The sequence below is a fragment of the Saccostrea cucullata genome, unplaced genomic scaffold (genome assembly GCF_032062105.1).
Source record: "Saccostrea cucullata isolate Sc308-1 unplaced genomic scaffold, CSIRO_AGI_Scuc_v1 ctg9824, whole genome shotgun sequence".
In the NCBI taxonomy this organism is placed as follows: Eukaryota; Metazoa; Mollusca; class Bivalvia; order Ostreida; family Ostreidae; genus Saccostrea; species Saccostrea cuccullata.
Window position 1 is genome coordinate 1 of NW_026924944.1, and position 24,224 is coordinate 24,224.

The following is a 24,224-nucleotide window of genomic DNA, read 5'->3' on the forward strand; positions in this document are numbered from 1 at the left end:
CATCTGTTTCATACCTGGATATTTTTTTTGAAAAAGACGTTTATGGTAATTTAACAACCAAGCTTTATGACAAATTTGATGACTTTTAATAAACTTTTCTTTCGTTAACTTCCCTTACTCATGCAGCAATAGACCTTCATTACCTGCATACCAAGGGTATATATCTCAGTTGATTCGATACGCAAGAGCATGATCTACGTATGAACATTTTCTTAAACGAGGTAAATCATTGACAAGCAAGTTGGTGAAACAAGAACATTCGTTTCAGGTTATCATTTCGTAACTTCTATAATGGTCGATACAATGACATTATCAGCAAATAAAATTTATCATTAAATGAAATGTTGACTGACGTTTTTCGTGCTTATTGTTAGCCCGTTATTTCTACATCCCGATCATGACAAGGAGCACACGGCGGGTGTGACCGGTCAGCAGGGGATGCTCACTCCTCCATGGCGCCTGATCCCACCTCTGTATGTAAATGTAAGAGATAGGGAATTAAATTAATATAGTAAAATAACATCGCTTTTCTTGCTCTGCTCTTATTTTGTATATTATTTAATGGACTTTGGGATTGAATACAGATATGGGGTAATCGTAATCAGTAATCGTAATCAGCTGTAATCGATTACAGTTTGTCAAATAATCATGAGTAATCAGTAATCGCCCATTTTTCTGATTACAAGTAATCGTAATTTGATCGATTACTCTGAAAAAAGTCCTGTAATCATGATTACTTTTTGATTACTTTATGATTACAATTATTAAAACAAAGTTCATGAAAAAAAAAAGATTTTTGATGATATTCAGTGAGCAAAAGTTATTATAAAATTATAAGCTATTTTTAGTTAGATGTCTTCTTTAAATGCTTCCAGAAATGCTTCTATAATCAGGTCCATTATCCAGACAATGAGTAAATTCAGTTCCTAGCTACAAAATATATACATGTAGTAATAGTAATTAAGGTCTTCCGCTCAGGCGGAAGACCTTCTACTGATTCTGATGGTTAAGATTATTCCTATTATTCTTTTTTTTTTCCCAGACGCCAAATTTGAGACCTCGTAACTCGCTCATTTCTTAACGGATTTCGCTCAAATTTTCAGAGTTTTTGGACGTTATAAAACTCAATTTAAATGTTTTCATACATTTCAAAAATTCCCTTCCGCTTTTGAGTTATTTCCCTTTAAATGAAAATTTGGTGCTGTTTGTTTCCAGACAAAGGCTCAGAAACGACAAAAGCTGGAGCAGAATGTCTACTGCATTTAAATACTAGAAGAATTGAAGTTGTGCACATCGGTTTTTCTTTTTCGATTTCTGCGCTCAAAACGGTGCTAGATAGGGGTCAAAAATAAGAATGCCTAAAAGCGCAAAAATTTACATCTATTTCCTTATGTATCTTTTAAACTAAAAATAATTTGTTAAGACATGTTTCACAAATATTGTGCATAATTTTAAGATCTATCATTTGACATCATTAAAAAGGGGCTGGCTCCTCAAATTAGGGGCCAAGGGCGCTCGAAAGTTTTTGCTTTATAACTTAAAAACGGTAAACATTTGAAATGGGTTCTTTAGCATCTTATTGATCTCATGAAAACGCTATTTTGTTCTAGTCATGTTTTATTAGATGAGCAGAATACTTTATAGTCCGTGTACAGGTAAGTGATTTTATACGGCAAGTGAAGAAGAATTCTATATGCGTACGCATATAACACGTATGACTGAAATTAACTGGATAAGAATAATATATACCTAGCTAAATTGAATGTTAAACTTTGTTGAAATAAAATTTTTAACGTATTCTCTAGCTGGATGTCATACAGATTACTCAGAGACAACTTTCTCCCTGTGTTTAGTGTAAAGAACTAGACGGGAGAGAGGAAAAATATTTTTAAGTATTAATATTCAATGTAGCATTATTTATTTTTAAAAAAATTCAAAATTAAGATAATTCACTGTCATTCAATTCATGCATCGTGAATTTTCCTCGGACCCTGAAAGTTTCGTGTGTACAGTGTGCGTGTTTTGTGTGTACAGTTATCACATGGTTATGAAACCCGTTTATCGATAGCGCATTGAATTGTATACATTCGTGAGGTCAACATTACCGCTCTTTGATTTTTACTAGAGTCCTAGATTTAAGATTAAGAAAAAATGTCATTTGCGCTAATCGTAAGAATATTTCTATACACAAATTTTAAGGTTTTCTTGAACATGATTTAAAAGTGTTGAATGTCAGATTCTATTCTTTGACGAATGAATAGAAGGGTTTGCGTTTACACGCGCTTTTCTCATCTGCTGAGGTATCTATGGACGAGTTCATCGGTTACACTGAAGGGTGACACAGGACGACCTATCGATAACTCTGCCAATTTTGATAGTGATTTTAATTGCACATGTACCATAAACATGATAAATTAATGTTCAATTCTACCCTTGTGAAGTCTATTATAGTCTCATTATTTAAAAAAAAATTGGGGATATCAATACTGCAACTTGTTTCTGATTTGTGCGGATGATTCTATTATTGGAAAGGTACACACGTGGTACGACGATTTTTTAGGCCCCGTCTCCCCCTCCACTTTGAAATAATTATGTATGCGGGCCTATATCAAGTTATTCTAATTGCTTTATATCAGAAAAATTTTCGATGTTGTTTAAATTAGCAAATACCTATAAACATTGCACAGTAAATTGTAAGTGGAAGTGACGTTTCCAGTTCTCATGAAAATCGTAAATGAAGCAACTTTGAGATTTGCATGAATTGATACATAACTTATAATTGCATTGTACCGAATGTATTCCTTTTATTTCTTCGAATAAAAAGAATATCACTATGACACGATTTTACGGGTACATGATGGTAACTAAATACATGCTGTTTTACACGGAAGAGCCCCCCAAATATATACATTCCGAGCTTTCAGAATACGAGAGAAAAAAATGAATAATTAGAAATTTTTTTTAAAAAATTCAAAATTGTTTCTGAGCAAGCCATGTAGTTGCATACAGATATTCCAAGCCATTCTTTCGTGTTTATTGAACTAAAAGAGACAATTAAATTTCCTCTCATCGCGATACGTAACCCTTTCCCTCAAATGATACGTTTTCCTTCAGAGTCGAGAATGTCAGTTGGTTAGTTTGTTCAGGTACGTACAGGTCAGGACTGGTGTTGAAATCCATGATTAATCCATAACCTATTATAATGTTAACCAACAATCATGCGCGAGCATCGAAGTGTATACATGTATTAGTTTCTTTAGGTAAGGGGGGGGGTACAGTTTTAACTGCGTTTGATTTCCGGAATTTTGCAATGCTTTTCCGACACTTAATAATTTCATTTCTAACATTCATTTCTTTCATTCTGGATTTTTACACTATATTTCAAGCAATTTAAAGTTAACAAAGAAGATTGAATCATTATTTTAATAGAATATATTTGGTTAAATTAACACAAGTGATGAAAATTTATTAAACGAAAGTCAAGCAATAAAAAGTTAAAGTTTGTATTTTGAAAAATAAATCAAATCAAGTCACAGAAAACAAAGACAAGTTGTAAAGCTCACACACCGACACACACACCCGGTAGCTCAGAATAGTCCAGAGTAAAACTATATTTTCTTGATGAGGGAATGTCCTGTACATCTTATGTTCACGTCCGGGATAGTCCACGGCGGATCTAAAAACTCTATCACACAACATACGGGATTCACTCAAATTTCAATTAACACATTTACGCAATTTATTTCATACATACAAGTCAGACGCTCTTTGATGTAGAGGATTGACACTAATTCCTTAGATAAATACTTAGTGACAAATTCCTTTTTATTATTTAAACTCAAATTGATAGGTTAATAACTTAAGCATATGTCAAAAATAAGCATTAAAAATAATTCTTTTCATAAAATTAAATTTTGTTTAAACAATATAAATCACTAGCAGCGCAAAGACAGACTTAAAAAAAAACCAGAGATGGAATCAGGCGAATTAAATCCTTTTATGGCACCACCAACCCCGTAACGAGACATCTCATCGAAATGACCGGTCTCCGCGTCTTAAACCTCCAAGAACATGTATTGCATGTTCTTGAATAATTTGTATTAATAAGTCTTTAAGGAAATCCCATGTAGGAAACCTGATTTATATTCTAATATATTCTATTGTGTAATTTTTTTTAATTATTCGTACTTCTCCATCTATCATGTTCAAATTACATGTATTTATTTTTTTGGGGAACATTAAACCTTATTCGTCAGCCAGTCTGTCCATCTGTCACGAGAACTTTAAACTTGATAATAACTATTGAATGAGTTGAAATAGGACTATGATATTTCACATGAGCATTATTTGTGTCATCTGATTTTAAAATATACTGTGATTTTTGACCCTGTGACCTTGATCTTGGAGCTTGACCTACTTAAAAAAAATAACATTACTTTAAATTGACCATAACTTTTGAAAGCTTCCATTTTATAAAAATGTATTAACTGTGACAACACCTTTTAAAATTCACTAATTTTTTACCCTTTGACCTTGAAGTTTGACCTGCTTTTCAAAAACATTAACAATACTCTTACCTTTTGACTGAGAAGAGATAGGGCTTTTATTTTATCCCTATGAATTACCTATGACAACTCTTTTCTAAAAACACTGACTTTTGTCAACTTGACCTTGAGGCTTGATCATAACTTTTTTAATGAGGAGAGATAGGGCTTTCATATTACACAAACATCACAATGTCATGTACGTAACCTGTGATAAAATCATATCAAATACTAGTATATCATGAACTTTGACCTTGAAGTTTATCCGGCTTTTCCAAAATTTAAACATTGCTTAAAATTGACCATAACTTTTTACACATGTATATTAGCTGTGACAAGGCCTATCTAATAATAGGTATGGCTTAAATCATGGAGAGTGTGTTATGACCTTAAATCAAGGTCATTTAGGATAAGATATTTTGACTGGATGCATTGTTTGAAAAAAAACATGTGTGAATTTGTCAATACAGTAGCACACAAATGGGGTATGCTCATCACCATCTTGTGTCAAGGTGTGACCCAAGGTCATTTTGACAAGGTCAAGGTCGCAAACATTCCTTTACTATCACTTTTTAAATAGTAAAACATAATAAGATGATATCTACCCTTAAAAGATTGCTTTATCATTAGAACGTGGCATGACCTTGACTCAAGGTCATTTCTCTCTGTCCGTAGCTCCGACGGAAGACCTACTCGTTGCTTTGCAACGAGCTCGGCTCTAGTTTCAAAATACTTTTGCAGCTTAGCAATTCGCCATTTTGACTTGATATATATAATTAAACTGGAAGAAAATTACTACAGGATCATTTTAAAGTTTGATTTTTTTTGTTTCAATCAATTAACATGTGTGAAATGCAACATTTTGTTTATTAAAATTATAAAAATATTTTTGAATAAACATGTTTTTTTTCAAATATCAAATATTCCTTTATTGAGATGTGTATTCTAAAAATCCCTTTGCTTGATTCTTTGTGCACCATGATAAAAAGATATGTGAATTAATCATTAATAAAACACCGGTATAGTAAAGTTGGGTCAGCTTGGGTTATAACAATTATTGAAATATCCATGCTTGCCCAGTCAAAGTGTTAATGCTTGTAAAAACATCTCGTAATTGGCAGCTTAATTGAAAAAAGTACGAAGAAGGTCAATTACTTGTGTAACAGTTCTCTATCAAATCCCTTTATGCATAACTATAATTATGTCCAGTTTGATAAATAAATTCTTTTTATTTCTATCTCAACAATAACACATATATTTACTTGTATTAAAGATAGAAAACATGAATTTGATAATTCTTATGCATCTATATTAAGAAATGTACCACCACATTTTTCTGGATTCTACCTTATATATACGTAAACTATAAATGATACTTAAAAAGAGAAGACTGAATTAAAAACATTCTGTTGTTCTTGAACATTAAACAGAAAAAAAACTTAATGTAATCTAAAGTAATCATGATTACATGAAGGAAAAGTAATCAGATGTAATTGATTACTTTAAAAAAATGTGTGTAATCAGCTTGTAATCGGTTACTTTTAAAATCCAAAGTAATTGTAATTTAATCGATTACTTTTGAAAGTAATCGACCCCATCCCTGATTGAATACTGTTCGTTATCTCCATATCCCTCTTGTTTCTTTTCTATGTTTTTGAATTTGTAAAAAAATCAAAGTTTATAGTTATCAGAAACATATAACACTATTTTCGGAACAGAACCTTTGAATAATAAAAAACACCCCAATATATAATAATAAATTTATGCTCCTCAATGAATTCATAGGGGTTCTGCAAACCAAAAATAAATCCCTACCAGATACATTGATAGTGATGCTACCATTAAGATATGCAATCAGATATATGTTGGAAAGGATTAAAGTACATAAAAAATTCCCCCTACTTGCATTTGAAAGTATGATAAAATATCTGGAGAAATATATACAAGGTTGAATTGTATAAAAAAAAGTAGGCGGTCAAAATTCTATGGGGGTCATTTTTCAACGTATGTGGAGTCATAGAAATACTGGTCTGGAATGTTTTTCTACAGTCGAAAAATGACCCTACTTGTCGTAGAATATTGACCAAGGGTCATTTTTCTACGTAGAAAAATGACCCCCTGGTCAAAATTCTACGGGGGTCACTTTTCGTCGTTACATCGGCAATATTTCAGCTATATTTCGGCAGCATGATAATAATCTAAACACAATTTTAATCAAACGCTGTTGTTAAAAAAATAAGGTGGCAACATCAGCAACGTGGTGACAAACATTCACCCAAATCCAAATAGATTGGATTTCACCACCCAAGATGTTATTTTTATGGATTAAATGATTGTGCAAGGTGACTGTGATATGTTAGCCTTTTCGAAAAATGAACACCAATATTGGAGAAAAATATAATAAATATAGAAATCTTCCTGGCTCCTGTCGCAGGGATGTACCTTTTTTGTTCCCGTAGTTGGATATAGATATTTAAATATTTATTTCTACAATGTTTCGAATGGGAATTCAAAGCTGACAACGGCATCCGAAGTCTCAAGGATCTCGGCCTACCGGGCCTACCGATAAGGGACTAATATGTAATTGATGCAGCTCGAACAAGCTGATGTAATGTGGATCCGATCATCACTTTCTCTGGTTTCCTCATTCAATCCATTTTATTTTGAAAGATATTAAAAGCTTTTCAGAGAAGCCAAACAAGAAAATCTTTCCTTTATCAAATTTAATAAAGGTAAACAACTTCAACAAATACACAAATACACGTAATATGATTTTACTTGATCGTTGGCAAAATAGGCCATGGCTGCATTGAAAGAATGTACTGTAAATAGCTGAACTTTGGGATCAGATGTTCAACTGATTAACAGTTGATGACAAAATGTTCAATGATTCATAAGCTGTAAGTTTCTAACTGATAAAATTCACTCATATAATAATACCACAGTTCCTCTGGCGATAAAGGCATGACTGAAAAACTGCGCCACCTGGCTACATGCAAATATAGCCATCGCCACCAATGACGCCTAAATGTTACTCTTCCATTATAGTGTTAGTTTAAAACACAAATTTGCAATGGCAACAACCCATGTTGCAATTCCAGGTTACAGTTGCAAGTGTTAAAATTTCAGTAATGGGGCGCCTGGCTAAAACTTAGCTTCGTGCTTAAGCATCATACCTAGCCTAGCGGTAAATATTCAACTGCACAAATTGTGCCACAAATTGCTGAAATAACACATATCAACAAACAGAACAAATGTCCGCAACGAATGAAATTTGCACAAATTGTCCCACAACATATAGAAGAAATGGATGTCTGCAACAAATGAGATGTGCAACAATTGTGTCACAACATAAAACAGAAACAATTGTCTGCAACAAATTGCTTAGCAACACATGGCAGATCAGATGTCTGCCAAATATTTAGTAAATTAACAGAATCTATTGTCTGTACATATACATATTAATAAATACGCAATAGCAGAGGCAAATGTCTGCAACCAAACACGATGTGCACAACTTGTGAGAAACTTCGCATTTGAATTGATATTGCAGACCCAAATGTCAACTTAATTTGTAAACCTATACACTTAATAAACAGAATTTGCTGAAACTACATACTCTAAAGGAAGCAGTCATGGACTCAAACAGGTGGTAGAACATAGCTTTTAATTGTAACAAAATAGTGAATAGCCTGCTGAATACGATGTAGACATTTTTTCGCCCATTTAGATTAAGGTAGATACCATCAGGTAAGAAAACAATGAGTCACCATCTGAAATCTCAGGATATCTGATGTAATGCCCATTAAGAAATTTCACCAACGTGCCAATCTTACTGTTTTCTCGACGCCTAATAAGCTCTCGCCTCATGCTTCTCTTTACCGCGCCATGCTAATCTAAGGATTCTTACTCTTATTGGCAGAGTTAGAGTTCTGAAAACATTTGTTTTATAAAAATTTAACCATCTTTTTATGTCTTTAACAAATCCAAGTAAAAAAACTTTATCACTATTGAACAGAGAAATCTTTGAGTTCTATAGAATATTCTTTGTATCGTGATGTTTTTTTAACTAATGCAAAGTTGATATTTATAAGAAGACGACTCCATTTCACGTCTAGTGACTCAGGAACAGCGTATATAGTGTTGATTAAACCACTGTTGTTGGTAATACTTTTTTTAAAGGATAAATCCCTGCAGAAGTGGAAAAACCGCAAGCGGACGTCAAAAGATGTTCAAACAAAGTGTTTGCAAAATATAATTTTTCAAATTCTTGTGGTACACCTTAAAGTATAGAATTTACATTTTGTTTCAAGTACAGATACTTCAAGCTTAAGTTCGTAAATATTTCTTCAGAATACAAATCTTTTTCAACCCACTCATCAAACGCTAGTTTGAATAATCAACATGGACTACAAATCTTGTCTTGTCTTTGTGCTTTTTGCCTCATATGTACACATTAATGGATTGCCCATTGTTACAGACAACGACAACAATACCTTAACAAGTATGAATGAAGTTAGAGTTGATGTCAAAAATAAAGATGTTCTCCGACAACTGCTTAACCAAGAAACTCTTATCCGAATTTCTTTGGTCAGGGATGTGTTTGAAATGAGGCAAACTTTAACCTCTTTGCGGGAGTCGCAGAATGAGTGTGCTTTATTGATATCGGATTTACAAACAGAACTGGCGTCATTAAAAGAGGAAACCAAAAAGTTAAAAGAGGATATCAGAATGAATTTGACAAACACTCGCTTAACAATTGAAGGTATATAAAAAGTCTGTAATCTGTACTTTGGCTAGATAAATCTTTATTTCCTTTTCGATGTGATTCAACAAATATATGATTTGATTAAAATATACAGCTTATAAATAAATATACTTTTTGGAATAAAAAAATGTGGATTAATGTTTTTATATTCTATTCATTAAATAAAAATTAAATTGCATAAGATGGATATAAAATTTAACAAAAAGGAAACTATCTTTCATCGGAGGTGGAATAAACTTTCGCAATGGTTTTGTCTCCCGCTTCCGCAAAGCGAGAGGAATTGAATCTCATATATATATATATATATATATATATATATATATATATATATATATATATATATATATATATATATATATATACAAAAGAAGAGACGATTCAACAAAAAATAAGTTCAATTAGTGATAGTTCAGTTATTTATTCAAACATATTTATTTTGCTTTTAGTGCAGTTTACTTAATATTCAATTTTGCTTAAGTAATTTGTATGTACTTTTGTAACCTAAATTACAACAATATTAGCAAAAAAAGAGTTGAAATAATTTTTTTTACATTTTAGATTTAAGCAAGAAGGTTGGATTTACAGTTGGCATGCCCTCGTAATACCCCCAGCTGGTCTGGTGATGTACTGGTCTTTTCAAAAGTTATTACCAACGTTGGAGGAGGTTATAATGTTCACACCGGGATCTTCACGGCTCCTGTCGCGGGATTGTACCAATTTTTTGTAACTGTAGTCGGATATAGTCATGAATCCATTTACTTGCACATCGTATCGAATGGAAATCCAAAGGTAACAACCGCATCAGAAGCCTCATCGAGGAGCTCCCTACCAAATAGGGACTAATATGTTAGTGGTGCGCCTCGATCAAGCTGATACAGTGTGGATCAAACGACAAGGAGGTACCGGATATCATTCCTACAGTGTTCCGATCACCACTTTCTCTGGTGTACTTATTTAATCCATTCTTGCATAAAGGTTTTGTTCAGTTTTTGTTAAATTGTTATCGTTTAAATGGTGCATGTATTGATTTCAAATCTCTATAAAGTAAAAAATTACTTTATTGTTGCATAAACTTTTTATATTTTATTAAAATAAAACAACAACCTAACTTTGACGGCTTTTAAGATGTTAAAATTTGACTATTTGTCTAAATGTTATGTTAAATTACAAATTCAAATAAAACTAGGAGACTTATTGTTCACAGAACAATAAGAGGTCTTTCCACCTTCTTTGAATTTCAAATTTTTTATATCTGACTCCTTAAAATTAATTTCCATGAAAATGAAACCAGAATTGTCTTAAAGCATAGAAAAAATGAAATTAAAAAAAAATTGGAATGACCTTGACCTTTGACCTTAAAAAATATTCAAGGTCAAAGGTCAAGGGTCATAATGCAATTGACCCCATGCTTCTATGACTTACAGTTTTCAAGTTATAAGGTTTAATAGTAAGTACAAAAAAGTTAAAGGGCAATAACTCACATAAGGTTCATCAGATCCTTTTGCACTTATACAGTGAAGTTAGGCCTTAAGACCCTTAATACATTAGTGAAGGTTTGGTGTCTCTACGGTCTACAGTTTTGGAGCAGTAGCGATAACAATGTTTTTCGCAGAAGGGGCAATAACGTTTAAAAGGGTTAATCTTTGGGGACAAGAATGAAATCTTTGAAACAGTTTTAAGAGTACATATTAATGATGCATAGACATTAAGTACATGTTAAAAGACAAAAGAGATACAAAAAGAGCTTATTTTCTCATTTTTGGAATGACCTTGACCTTTGACCTTTACATGAATTTTAAGGTCAAAGGTCAATGAATCTTATGCAGTTGGTCCCATGTCTCTACGACTTCTCCTTTTGAAAAATTTTAATTATTTGTAAAATTCAAAAAGTTTCAGGGGCAATAACTCATTGAAGGGGTCACCGAATGCTTTTGCAATGAATAGATTGAAGAGTCCCCTTAATTAGTCGAAGACATTGGTGAAGGTTTCATACCTCTGCTGTTTACGGTTTCTGAGGAGTAGCGATAACAAGCATTTCTTGCGAAAGGGGCAATAACTTCGAAAGGGGTCAAGGTTCATTTACGCAGGGTGAACTGCAATAATCTTTTAAGGAGTACATTCTTATGGACTATAAATCTTTTCGATATATCTTCAAACAAAAAAACATGCGGCGGAAAAATAATAAAAAAAATAACTAGGAAACTTATTGTTCACAGAACAATAAGAGGTCTTTCCACTTTTTTGAATTGTTCAATTTTGTTTTATATATGACTCCTTAAAATTAAATTCCATGAATAAGAAAACCAAAAATGTCTTAAAGGATAGAAAAAATGAAAATTAAAAAAAAAAATTGAAATGACCTTGACCTTTGACCTTGAAAAAATATTCAAGGTCAAAGGTCAAGGGTCACAATGCAATTGACCTTATGCTTCTACAGCTTATACTTTTCAAGTTATAAGGTTTCATATTAAGTACAAAGAAGTTAAAGGGCAATAACTCAAGGGGTCATCACGCAGGGGGAATAAGGAAGCATACAAAATATTCTGCCTTGGCTAAATCAGTGCTGCATTATGACGTCATAGTAGACAAGATGACGTCAATTTTAGAAATCAGGTTTTCGTAATATTGGTATTTAGTGATGTAATTTAACTCTAGAAAATGATTAGAAACGTCTAAACATTAACAAAAATAAAATGTTTTTATTTTGTTATGCTGTAACAGTCATTATGATTGAAATCTACCACCGATGACGTCATATGTGTACATCAAGTAACTTGGAAATTGATCGTGTCGTGTAAAGAGAATTTGGCTAAGACGGCATGTTCAAAGATAAGTAAAATGGAGTTTAAAAGGAAATATCGGAAATATTGTGTTAAATTCTTATGGAGTTCAATTAATTAAACAAGTATGCTAATTTATTTTCATCGCTTATATTCTCTTTCGAAGATAGTCAGCTATATTACGTATCCCGGTCGTCCTATCGTCCGTCATTCTTTACCAAAAAATGCAACAGAACAACAATAAGCTGGATATTTCAAAACATACGATTTGTACAGATTGAAAGTTTGCGTTTTGACAAACTTGGAAAGTGCTGCTAGAATCCAGAGTTAAGCATGGTTGTACGAAAAATCTCCATTCCTATGTATAAAATTCAAAACAAAGGGTACGGTTTCGTGCGAATGTATTAAATAAATATTTTAAGGACAAGATAGTGGGATTCTAGCAGCACTTTTTTGACAAAATAGATGTTTTTCAGCTATATCACATACTTAAAGAAATTATCAAACTCCGGGGTATTTTTGTTCTGTAAGCTTTTTTAAAAAGGAAAATTTTGCTATTAATAGAAGTCACGTGATGCCGTGACGGTGATGCACGTCTTTGCATAAGACACGCTTCTATCTGTATGTAATAGTAAATTACAGTTTACGTTTATCAGTGGTTTTTGGTTATTAATTAAACTAATTTTATTAAAAAAGTCGAAATTTCCCGAGAAATTACTTATATGCTTCCTTAACATACCCGCGCAGATCCTTTCGCATTTATACAGTGAAGTTAGGCCTAAAGACCCTTAATACATTAGTGAAGGTTTGGTGTCTCTACGGTCTGCGGTTTTGAAATAGTATTGATAACAAGGTTTTTCGCATAAGGGGCAATAACTTTCAATAGTATCAATCTTCGGGGACAAGGATGAAATCTTTGAAATAGTTTCAAGAGTACCTATAAAAGATGAAAAGTCTTATTGTATATGTTAAAAGATAAAAGAGATATAAAAAGAGCATAATTTCTCAGTTTTGGAGTGACCTTGACCTTTGACCTTTGCAAAAATTTGATGGTCAAAGGTCACTGAATCTAATGCACTTGGACCCATGTCTCTATGATTTCTCGTTTTGAAAATTTTTAATTATTTGTAAAATTTAAAAGGTTTCAGGGGCAATAACTCATTGAAGGGGTCACCGAATGCTTTCGCAATGAATAGATTGAAGAGTCCCCATAATTAGTTGAAGACATTGGTAAAAGTTTCATACCTCTATGGTTTATGGTTTCGAAGGAGTAGCGATAACAAGCATTTCTTGCGAAAGGGGCAATAACTTCGAAAGGGTTCAAAGTTCATTTACGCAGGGTTTAACTAAAAAATCATTTAAGAAGTACATTCATATAAACTATAAATCTTTTCGATAACTTAAGAAACAAAAAACCATTCGGCGGAAAAATAATAATAATAATAATAACTAGGAGACTTATTGTTCACAGAACAATAAGAGGTCTTTCCACCTTCTTTGATGTTTTCAATTTTGTTTATTTGACTCCTTAAAATTAAATTCCATGAATAAAAAAACCAAAACTGTCTTAACCGATAGAAAAAATTAAAATAAAAAAAAATTGAAATGACCTTGACCTTTGACCTTGAAAATTTTTCAAGGTCAAAGGTCAGGGGTCACAATGCAATTGGCCCCATGCTTTTACCACTTATAGTTTTCAAGTTATAAGGTTTTATATTAAGTACAAAGAAGTTAAAGGGCAATAACTCATATAAGGGGTCATCAGATCCTTTTGCATTTTTACAATGAAGTTAGGCCTAAAGACCCTTAACACATTAGAGAAGGTTTAGTGTCTCTACGGTCTACGGATTTGAAGTAGTAGCGATGACAAGGTGTTTTGCATAAGGGGCAATAACTTTCAATGGGGTCAATCTTCGGGGACAAGAATGAAATCTTTGAAATAGATTTAATAGAACATATTAAAAATGCAAAGACTGATTGTATATGTTAAAAGACAAAAGAGATATAAAAAAGCTTGATTTCTCAATTTTTGAGTGACCTTAACCTTTGACCTTTGCATAAATTTGAAGGTCAAAGGTCACTGAATCTAATGCAGTTGGTCCCATGTCTCTACGACTTGTCGTTTTGAAAATTTTTGATTATTTGTAATATTCAAAAAGTTTCAGGGGCAATAACTCATTGAAGGGGTCACCGAATGCTTTCGCAATGAATAGATTGAAGAGTCCCCATAATTTGGCAAAGCCATTGGTGAAGGTTTCATACCTTTACAGTTTACGGTTTCAGAGGAGTAGCGATAACAAGGGTTTTTAGCACAAGGGGCAACAACTTTTCAAAGGGTCAATCTTAGGGGCCAAGATTTATATCTTCTAAAGAGTTTCAAAAGTACATATCAAAGACATAAGATAGATCGTATATGTTTAAGGACATAAGAGCTATTAAGAGAAATTTATTTCTCATATTTGGAATGACCTTGACCTTTGACCTTGAAATGAATTTGAAGGCAAAAGGTCATTGAATGTTATGCAGTTGGTTTCATGTCTCTACGACTTTTCGTTTTGAAAATTTTTAATTTTTTGTAAACTTTATAAACTTTCAGGGGCAGTTACTCATTGAAGGGGTCAAAGAAAACTTTCACAATGAATAGATTGAAAAGTCTCCTAAATTAGTTGAAGACAATGGTGAAGGTTTTATATCTCTATGGTTTACGGTTTCTGAGGAGTAGCGATAACAAGCTTAACGGTGAAAGGGCCAATAACTGCGTAAGGGGTCTAAGTTAAAATATGGGGGGTCATTTTTCGGAATAACTTTAAATATCCAGTATCATGAACTATAAAGTTTTTCGATAAGTCTTACGGTGTCAAAACATAAGGTGAGAAATAGAATAATAAAAAACATAAGCATTTCAATAGGTCTTTCCACAGAAAGGTGGAAAGACCTAATAAACAGAACAATTTCAATAGGTCTTTCCACAGAAAGGTGGAAAGACCTAACTAGTAAACTAATTGTTCAGAGAACAATAAGACGTCTTTCCACCTTTTTAAGTGTTTCAATATCATTTGGGCTGAAAAAATTAGGAAAAAAGCAAGAAAATAAATAAAACAGCAAAATTCTCATTTCTCTACTAGGATTTTAGATCGGGCTCGCAGTTGGTATAATTTTACCGTAAACAGACTTCCTAGATTGTTTGTAGTCGACTCGGGGATAAGCACGAATTCATTGATCAGGCAAAGAGAGCACATAAAAAACATTGTAACACTCTCCTAGGTGTATATATGAGCTTGAATGAGATTGTTTTCAAGTTAAGATGTAAGGGGTAGGGTCTGATTAAAATTATGATATACCTATTAATATGAATAACATGCATTTGATCTGCGCATCAAGACGGAAGCGTAAGTGAAAACGTTGTGAAATGTCCCATGTGTACCTGCATCATATGTGCATTAAACATGTATTAAAGCGATGTTTGAAAATATCCGATATGAGTTGTTTTATGTTTGAAATGGATGGCGATAAATTATTTAAGAGCATGTGAGAAAGATGAGCGAGAGATGCAAGGCAGTTTGTAATTATGGAAAAGGAAAACAGAGAATTAACATTCCTGACCGAAATAGGCATGGAATTCATTGTAAGTAGCATAAATAAAATTCTAAACATGTAATTCTAGATGGGAAACACAAGGAAGAAACGTGTATTTCTTTTTACTATGCTGAAAGTCGCTATTTCTTGGGATTGTGTTATTCTAGAAAAAAAAAAATCAAATTTCAAATGAAATCAAGATTCATTTCATTAATATTAAATCTAAATAAAATTGAAATAAATTCCACATACTACAGAAAGCTAGAATATTTGGTATTAAAATGTCATATTAGAACAGGAGAATCGAATGATATTAACAACAAATGAAGAAATAGCCAATACAAGCTTTAATTCATTTTATGCCCATCTGAATTTAAATTACAGACAGAAAAAGAAATGTAGTTTTTGCCGATAATCAGTAGAATTTTATTATACTCAAAAGACTCACCGTAAAACTTTTAGGACATTTTCTTTAAGGTGTCTTCTACTCAAATCCTTAATCTTATGTCGATCTCTGGTGTTGTTTGACTTGTAAAATTTTTTTCTACATAGCTATTGATTTTTTTTTAATGGACCGAGGGTAGGGGGGAGGGGTGTATTTTATAAGCATTTGTTAAAGTAAGAGTTGAAAATATCTCCACATACTTAAGCTTGATTGTGACCTTTGGGTCAATGGGGTCAAAGGTCAAGGTCATTTAGCAAGGTCATAGGTCAAGGTCATCCAAAAAAAGAGAGAGAGAGAGAGAGATAAACTTCAGATTAACACTTGAAGATGAATCTAGATAAAGGTAATGAATATTTCTTTAGTACTTTTTGAGTAAGGGGTCAAGGTCAAAGGCAAGGTCAAATATCAAGGTCAAGGTCATTTGGATTTTTTTTTATAGCTTAAATTGACAATTTCTCTAGTATTCCAATGACCCTGACCTTTGACCTTGACCTATTCTTTAAGGTCAAAAGGCAAAAGATCTCATGCAGTTAGGCCCATGTCTTTACAACTTGTCGTCAAGAAGTTTTTAGTTCTTTGTAAACATCATAAACTGGCAGGGGCAATAACTACTGAAAATGGTTTACAAATTCTTTCGCACTAATGGAATGAGAAGTGTTCTAAATTAGTTGCAGACATTGTTGAAGGTTTTGTACTTTTACGGTTTATGGTTTCGGAGGAGTAGCGATAACAAGGGTTTACACTGAAGGGGGCACTAACTTTTAGAGGGGTCAATCTTAGGCGACAAGAATGAATCTCTGAAATGGTTTTAAGAGTACATATTGAAGATGCAAAGATGTTTAAAATTTGGTAAAGAACAAAAGAGGTATAAGAAGAGCTAAATTTTTCGTATTTTGAATGACCTTGACCTTTGACCTTGACCTCAATTTTAAGGTCAAAGGTCAAAGAATCTTTTGCAGTTGGCCACACGTCTCTATGACATGTTGTTTAAGAAAAGATTTTGATATTCGTAAGCATCGCAAACATTCAGGGGCAATAATTCATCATAGGAGTTTACAAATCCTTTCGCAATGAAGGATTGAAGTCTACTAATTAAGTCGTAGACATAGGTGAAGGTCTGGAAACTCTGCGGTTTATGGTTTCGGAGGAGTAGCGATAACAAGCTTTACGACAAAAGGGGTAATAACTGAGTAAGGGGTCAAAGTTCAAATACGTTGGGTCATTTTTCAGAATAACTTTTGATATCCAGTATCATGAACTACAAAGTTTTTCGATAAGTCTTGTGGTTTCAAAAGTCCGGCGGAAAAAGAATAATAATAAACATAAGCATTTCAAGAGATCTTTCCACAGAAAGGTGGAAAGACCTAATAATATGTGCTTTGAAGGACCTTGACCTTTGACCTTGACCTAAATTTGAAAGTAAAAGTATTTACAGTTGTCGAAGACACTGTTTAAGGTTTCGCATCGCTACAGTCAATGGTTTCGAATGCGTAACGATGTGAAGGCTTTTCTCACAAGGAGGAAGAACTTTTTTATACGTCAGGCTTGATGGTTACAGAGAGACATTTGAAAACAGTTTTACAAGGATATTTGATAAATTTGATGGTATCAAGGTCAAAGGTCAAGGTCATCAAAAAAAAAAAACTCTCATAAACATGAGTTTAACACTTGAAGCTGGATCAAAGCTATATAAATAATGAATATGTCATAAACTCTTGAGTAAGGGTCAAGGTCAAAGGTCAAGGTCAACTACCAATGTCAAAGGTCAAGTTCATTTTGTAAAAATAAACATGTATAAGCAATTTCATACTTTTTTCAATGACCTTGACCTTTGACCTCGACCTTAAATTCCAGGTCAAAGGGCAAAATATCTCATACACTTGGCCACATGTCTTTACGACTTGTCGTTAAGAAGTTTTAAGTTCTTCATAAACATCGTAAACTATCAGGGGCAATAACTTCTTACATGGTTTACGAATTCTTTTGCTCTTAATAGATTGGAATGTGTACTGAATTAGTCGCAGACATTGTTGAAGGTTTCGTACTTCTACGGTTTACGGTTTCAGAGGAGTAGCGATAACAAGGGTTTACACTGAAGGGGGCACTAACTTTTAGAGGGGTCAATCTTAGGGGACAAGCATGAAATCCCTGAAATGGTTTTAAGAGTACATATTGAAGATGCAAAGATATTTAAAATTTGGTGAAGAACAAAAGAGCTATAAAAATTGCTTAATTTTACATATTTTGAATGACCTTGACCTTTGACCTTGACCTAAATTTCAAGGTCAAAGGTCAAAGAATCTTTTGCAGTTGGCCCCATGTCTCTACGCCTTGTTGTTTAAGAAAAGATCTTGATAATTGTAAACATCGCAAACATTCAAAGGGCACCTTTAGTCAAATATTTTCTTTTTACTAATCATTAAAAGTAATTTATCTATGGACACATGAAAAATCTGCACCTCTTTATCTGCAGCGGTTTAGCCGATAAAACAATTAAAATTTGACATTTTCTGCCTGCTCACGGAAACACACGAGCGTGAAAGCTGCAAAAGTTCTCTTATCAGCTGTGGAATGTGAAACGTCACGAATGTGACCGCGAGAGCCTTTTACTTTACAATTAGCATCATGGCTTCACAAACAGATGAAATTGAAATATTAGAAGAAAATGACATTTGGTTTGATTTGGATGTTGAGGAGGAATTAGACAATAAAGAAGATCTTAGTGAAGATTCTTCTGACCATGAAGAGACAGATTCTGATACTATTGGGACAGAAAATGCTGGCTTTGGTATTCTCCCATACCAATATGAGCCTTATGCAACTTCTGATGAAGATGCATCCGACAATTCAGAAGCTGATGAGGAAGACAGAACACATAACACGTACAGACTGGTGAAGAATAGTTTAATTTTCTTTTAATTCAATTATACATATCAAAGTTGCAATTGTTTCATTAAGGTCAAAAATATTTTGACAAAGAAAATTTCAAACAAATATTTTTTTTTATACAATTTTTTTCTTTTCTAATACCCAAGTAGGTGTTCATGTCAATGCTGCACAATCATGGCATCAAATACCGAAAACAGGTGCTGTCAAGAGATACAACAAGTAAAGGAAGAGATTTTAAGAACCGACACATCACTTAATTGCATAACACATCATCCTGGGTTTAGAACAGTTTGTCTTGATATTCATGTACTGAGAACTGCATACTATCAATATCGACAACAATATGGAGGGAACTTGGAAGAATCAACAAAGTAAGTCAATTCTATTACCCATTTCTTTTCAGATTCATAATTAGTTAAATTATTACTAATATAAAATGGCATCTCATTTTGATATATTTACATGTATTTATTGAATTTCAGACGACATAGATACACAGCTTACAGGCAGTTTGTACGTTGGTGTTGGGGCTATTTAGGCAAGAAGGTCAGAGTAGTCATACCATCTTGTGCAGTCTCAAAAATCAGAGAAACATTCCCGCTTCAACCTGGAGAAACTCACACAGGGTTTAATTTTGCTGATTGAACCTACTAGATTTTTCCAATACTGCTGCTTCTTTCACGGGATGAGAATACTCATGGCACAATGGCGGAGGAGGAACTACAGTCATCTTGGCACATATCTCACTATTCATTTTTACCTTTTCACTAATTTTAAAGGTTGTGTCCATTATTGTTTCTGCATATTCTATAAAAGAAAAATGGAGATGAAAATATTAATAATGTGATAATTTGTTTTATACAATTCTTACATGGCATCAATATTATGTAATTAAAGTTGTCTTACCGTAAGTACTTTGTGATTTTACTTCTCTCACAGTATATCCACCTTTCTTAAATTTAGGAAAGGTTATTTTGTACCTAGCTTTTCCCTCCTGTGTTTCGTCTTGGGGTTTTCTGCCATTTTCATTAAAATGCAAGGCAGAGAGGATTAGTCTGGAACAAATATAATGTAGTAAAGCATTTTATTGCTATATATATAATAAACAACATGCTTTTAATAACTTCCTAAATTTCCTTGATGTAAACTTGATACATTACCTGCTTAGCATCCCCTGGTATGAAAAATGGTACATTTTAGGGGCAAAGTGGTTGACAACAGAATGATAAGCTTCTAGATCTGAAGTCTGGTGTCCTGTTGATAATTTTGGAACATCTTTTTGTAACTGTTTTGAATGGATGATTTCCAGTACCTTTTCACATGCCTTTGTACCTAAATAAAAAGAATAAAATAAAAACAAAACTTCTAACACAATTCTACCACTTGTTATAAATCAAGGATATACATGTACTCGTATCCTCTTACTTGATTTGAACCAATGTTTTTTTCTCTCTCGTCCCTCTAAATTTCCATGGCTGCACTTTGGGTATAATTCTCCATGACCTTCATGTACATTTTGGAGATGATTTCCAAGAGAATGCCACTTTTCGAGCATCAGCTGTGGGCTTCCTCCTGGGGATGAGGCAGCTACCCAGTATAGATGATTAGTCATGCTTTTGATCCATTCTACAACAATGCTACACTCCCTCTCTTTGGACAATGATAGAAGCTTTTTCTTTAAGCCTAAAATATTGAAATTAATTAAAATTTGGTATAAAATACGATTGAAAGAATGAAAAATTTACAAACAATCAGATGTTTTCAGTTTTTCTTACCTTTAGCTACATGCCATACATCAAATTCATGACGTGTATTCGGCAAGTTCTCTCGAACCCACTTGTTGACTTGGACATGCCGATCAGTTACTAATGTGCCTATTTCTACCTCCATATCACAAAAATAAGCCATTGTTCTAATCAAACCTTCTAATTCCATGTGGGAACTACTTTTGACTTCATTTGACTACAATATATGTATATATACATATATATTTTAACACACAGGAATAAATGGGATAAAATGATTAAGATATTACATAAATACGAAAAGAATACATGTATCAGTAATTAACACTCAACAGTACCTGAACAAGCTCTATGTGCACAATTAGCCCCTCATCTAGATCTATCACTGAATAAGCCCCATATTTTGCAGAGTGTCCAGGGCTGTCAGCTCGGCCATCTCCACCCAGAGCCAGTGGATTTCCTTGTTGCTTCACATATTCTACATAAGAATTTGTGAAATTCTTCCAAATATGAAAAATTCCAGGATGTATATAGCACTTTTGATGATTGTAAAATGTTGACAGTTTTGGAGCTTGAACATTCATGAATTCAAACATTCTGAGAGCTTTACTTGGAATGGACCCTGATAGTACAATTGATGTTGATATCAGAAGATTTCCTGCAGGTACCTCTCCAATATAGGGTTGACTATTCCATGTTGATTTTAAATTACAAAGAATACATTCCACTTCAACTGAAATGAATGATCCTTTTATTTGTTTTATCTTCCCCACAACTGGAGACTTGCATTTGGAACAGGTATGAAATAACTTCATCAGTTGGGATTGAAACACAATGAATTTCTTCTCTTCTCTTGCATTTGGTTTTCTGACAAGCAAACAAAAAAAAAACTCTTTTTAAAGAAAGTTGATCATGCAGAGTTTCCCAGCATAAATAAATATGAAATACAACCTATAAACTCACTCATTTTCCTCGGAGGAATACTCCATGGAATCATCACTTTCAGGATGTTCTTGATATTCAGAATCAGAAGAAATTTCCAGGTCGGAGGATTCTGTTGGCATGTCATCCTCGTATCTTAGGAATTGATCACTCATAGATTGTTCATTATCGTTTATATTGCACTGTATACCCACACTTCTTCGGGCAGGATACATATTTATTTGAGTCCCTGATTGAAAAAAAATACTTCCATTTCACAATTTAATATTTTTTTTAAATTAGATTAATTGAAACTCTTAAGTCTCAGAAAATGTTCATCTTATATTTACCTTTGGTAGATGTTTTAGATTTGGTTTGGCTAGATTTACTTCTTTTATTCCATGACCTTTTTGTCTGACTGAAGGCTTCTTTTGATTTTGAAAATCCTTCTGAACCTTTCTAAAAATCCCAATTAAATTAATATACAAGACTATGGAACAGGATATACATGTATGCATACTCAGTCCAGATATTAATTATTTTTTAAAGGGTATGGTATATTTCTATTCATTTTCAAGCTTACATTGATTTCATTGTCAGTCATTGTGCAATTTGAATCTTCTTCTGATTTTCTAGCTTCAGCTTCTTGCATAGATTTATTCTGAACTTCTGTTTTCTCTGTAATGATCTACAATAAGATACATGTATCATCTTCAAATATTTTGTTATGAATTACCAGTATAAACATTTTCCAGACCTTCTAAAAATATTTACTAATAACATCTTTGTTTAAGGTGTAAAATGTAAAATCTACTTACTCTAAAATTTTCTCGTTTTACAAATGCCCCTCTTATCCGTTTCCTTTCTTTTTTCTCTCTCTCATTGGATTTCTCCTCACCCTCCTCAATAGAGCTCAAATCACGTTTTCCTAAAACACTAGGGTGATGTTTTGTTGGTACTGACCCAGGATTTAGAACTTTGTTCTTCACTGGAATTCCTTGTGATTTTTTGAATCGATACTCAAATGGATAACAAGAGTCATCGAAATGTAATTCACAAAGGCTGGAATATTTAGTAGGGCCCTCAGGCCATTTTCTCTTAAGTCTAACAAAGGCAGTCCACTTTGGTACAAGATGTGGTTCCTTTTTAAATGGAAAATAGTGCAGGGACACTCCATCTAAATGTGTACTTGAACACCCACCCGCTACACATCTTCTACCCCTTTTTGTTTCACTGTGAGTATCACAGGACATGTTTATTTACATGCCATGTAGTGTAACAACATTGAAGCTGTCTCTGCATCTGTTCACATTCTTTTCGTCATGCAGCCGATAACAGCGGAAACTGCCGAGCTCAGATTACTTTCACCGAGCATTTGACATTTTAATTAATTTCAGCTAAACCACACATCTTACAAACGTGATTTTTTCAGGACTGGATTTTAAATAACCGAATATATATTTTAATTGAACAATAATTTTTGACTAAAGGTGAAAGGTGGAAAGACTTAATAACTAGGAGACTAATTGTTCTCTGAACAATTAACGGCTTTCCACCTTTTTTAAGTTTTCATGTCATTTGAATTAAAACAAAAAAAAAAAAAAAAAAAAAAAAAAAAAAAAAAAAAAATTAAAAAAAAAAGTTTCTCCAGCTGGGCTTGAACCTACAACCCTCAGTTTGTAAGTCGGACACGCTAACCATTGAGTCATCAAGTTGTACACAAGTAAGCGTATTTTGTAAACTAATTTATTTTTTGAAGGTGGAAGAGGATACCTGTAGTTTCGTAGGAAAGTACCGGTCAAATTTCTTAAAAAACTGAGATCTTGCCGGTTTGATGTGATATTGTATGTAGGAAAATGATTAGAATAATTATGGGACACATTTGCAGTGAAGCAATGACACTTAGCATATATAGAGTCGTAAAAGCGAAAGTAACACACGTGGTCAGTTGCAGAGGAAATTCAAAATCCCGGAAAAAACAGTGAGTGATTCATGGACATTTTTTCTACACTATATTGTATAAAGCGGGGTATATGCAATTGATTTAACCTATCTAAATTGCGTGGAAATTTATTTGATATGAAAAATCGCTATTTCCGAGATTTAGATTTAAATCTAAATAAAATTAAAATAAATTCCATACACCTAAGAAAGCAAGAATACTTGGTATTAAAATGTCGTAATAGAGCAGGAGAATCGAATGATGTTAACAATAATTGCAGATATAGCCAATACGAGTTTCAATTAATTTTTATGCTCAGCAATAACTAAATTTCAGACAGAAAAAAAATGCAGATTTTGCCGATATTCACTATAATTTCAAAATACTTTAGAGACTCACCTTCAAACTCTCAGGACACTTTCTTTCAGGTCTATTCTTGCTTTTATTACGAATCTTATGCCGATATTTCGTTTCGTTTGACTTGTAGACATTTTCTCTAAGTTGGTGTTGATTTTATTTTTAAAGGTGGGGGGGGTGTTAATTTTATAAGCATTTGTTAGAGTGATGGTTGTAAATACCTCCACGACCTTTAGCTTGATTGTGACCTTTAGGTC

The 24,224-nt window shown here is 33.1% G+C and overlaps 2 protein-coding genes across 2 annotated transcripts; one reads left to right on the forward strand and one right to left on the reverse strand.

Annotated features, from left to right (window-relative positions):
• The first annotated feature begins 8,889 nt into the window (after positions 1 to 8,889).
• Positions 8,890 to 10,475, forward strand: LOC134267666 (uncharacterized). Its single transcript, XM_062749878.1, has 2 exons — positions 8,890 to 9,309; positions 9,871 to 10,475. Exons 1-2 carry the CDS (start codon positions 8,949 to 8,951, stop codon positions 9,912 to 9,914), a joined length of 405 nt encoding a protein of 134 aa, XP_062605862.1. The 5' UTR covers positions 8,890 to 8,948; the 3' UTR covers positions 9,915 to 10,475.
• Positions 10,476 to 19,627: 9,152 nt separating this feature from the next.
• On the reverse strand, positions 19,628 to 23,155 carry LOC134267667 (uncharacterized). The gene is made up of 10 exons (XM_062749879.1): positions 22,487 to 23,155; positions 22,252 to 22,356; positions 22,019 to 22,127; positions 21,711 to 21,918; positions 21,086 to 21,614; positions 20,778 to 20,964; positions 20,428 to 20,685; positions 20,163 to 20,334; positions 19,909 to 20,057; positions 19,628 to 19,809 (listed from the first exon to the last, which is right to left on the reverse strand). Exons 1-10 carry the CDS (start codon positions 22,919 to 22,921, stop codon positions 19,631 to 19,633), a joined length of 2,331 nt encoding a protein of 776 aa, XP_062605863.1. The 5' UTR covers positions 22,922 to 23,155; the 3' UTR covers positions 19,628 to 19,630.
• Positions 23,156 to 24,224: the final 1,069 nt, after the last annotated feature.

Bases quoted from the DNA above. Each gene is read 5' to 3' on its own strand.
- LOC134267667 (XM_062749879.1), bottom strand. From the start codon at position 22,921: ATGTCCTGTGATACTCACAGTGAAACAAAAAGGGGTAGAAGATGTGTA. The intron at 21,615-21,710 runs GTGAGTTTATAG...TTTGCTTGTCAG, and splicing joins TATTCCTCCGAGGAAAATGA to AAAACCAAATGCAAGAGAAG. The intron at 20,965-21,085 runs GTACTGTTGAGT...CATATATTGTAG, and splicing joins TGCACATAGAGCTTGTTCAG to TCAAATGAAGTCAAAAGTAG.
- LOC134267666 (XM_062749878.1), top strand. From the start codon at position 8,949: ATGGACTACAAATCTTGTCTTGTCTTTGTGCTTTTTGCCTCATATGTA. The intron at 9,310-9,870 runs GTATATAAAAAG...TTTACATTTTAG, and splicing joins CACTCGCTTAACAATTGAAG to ATTTAAGCAAGAAGGTTGGA.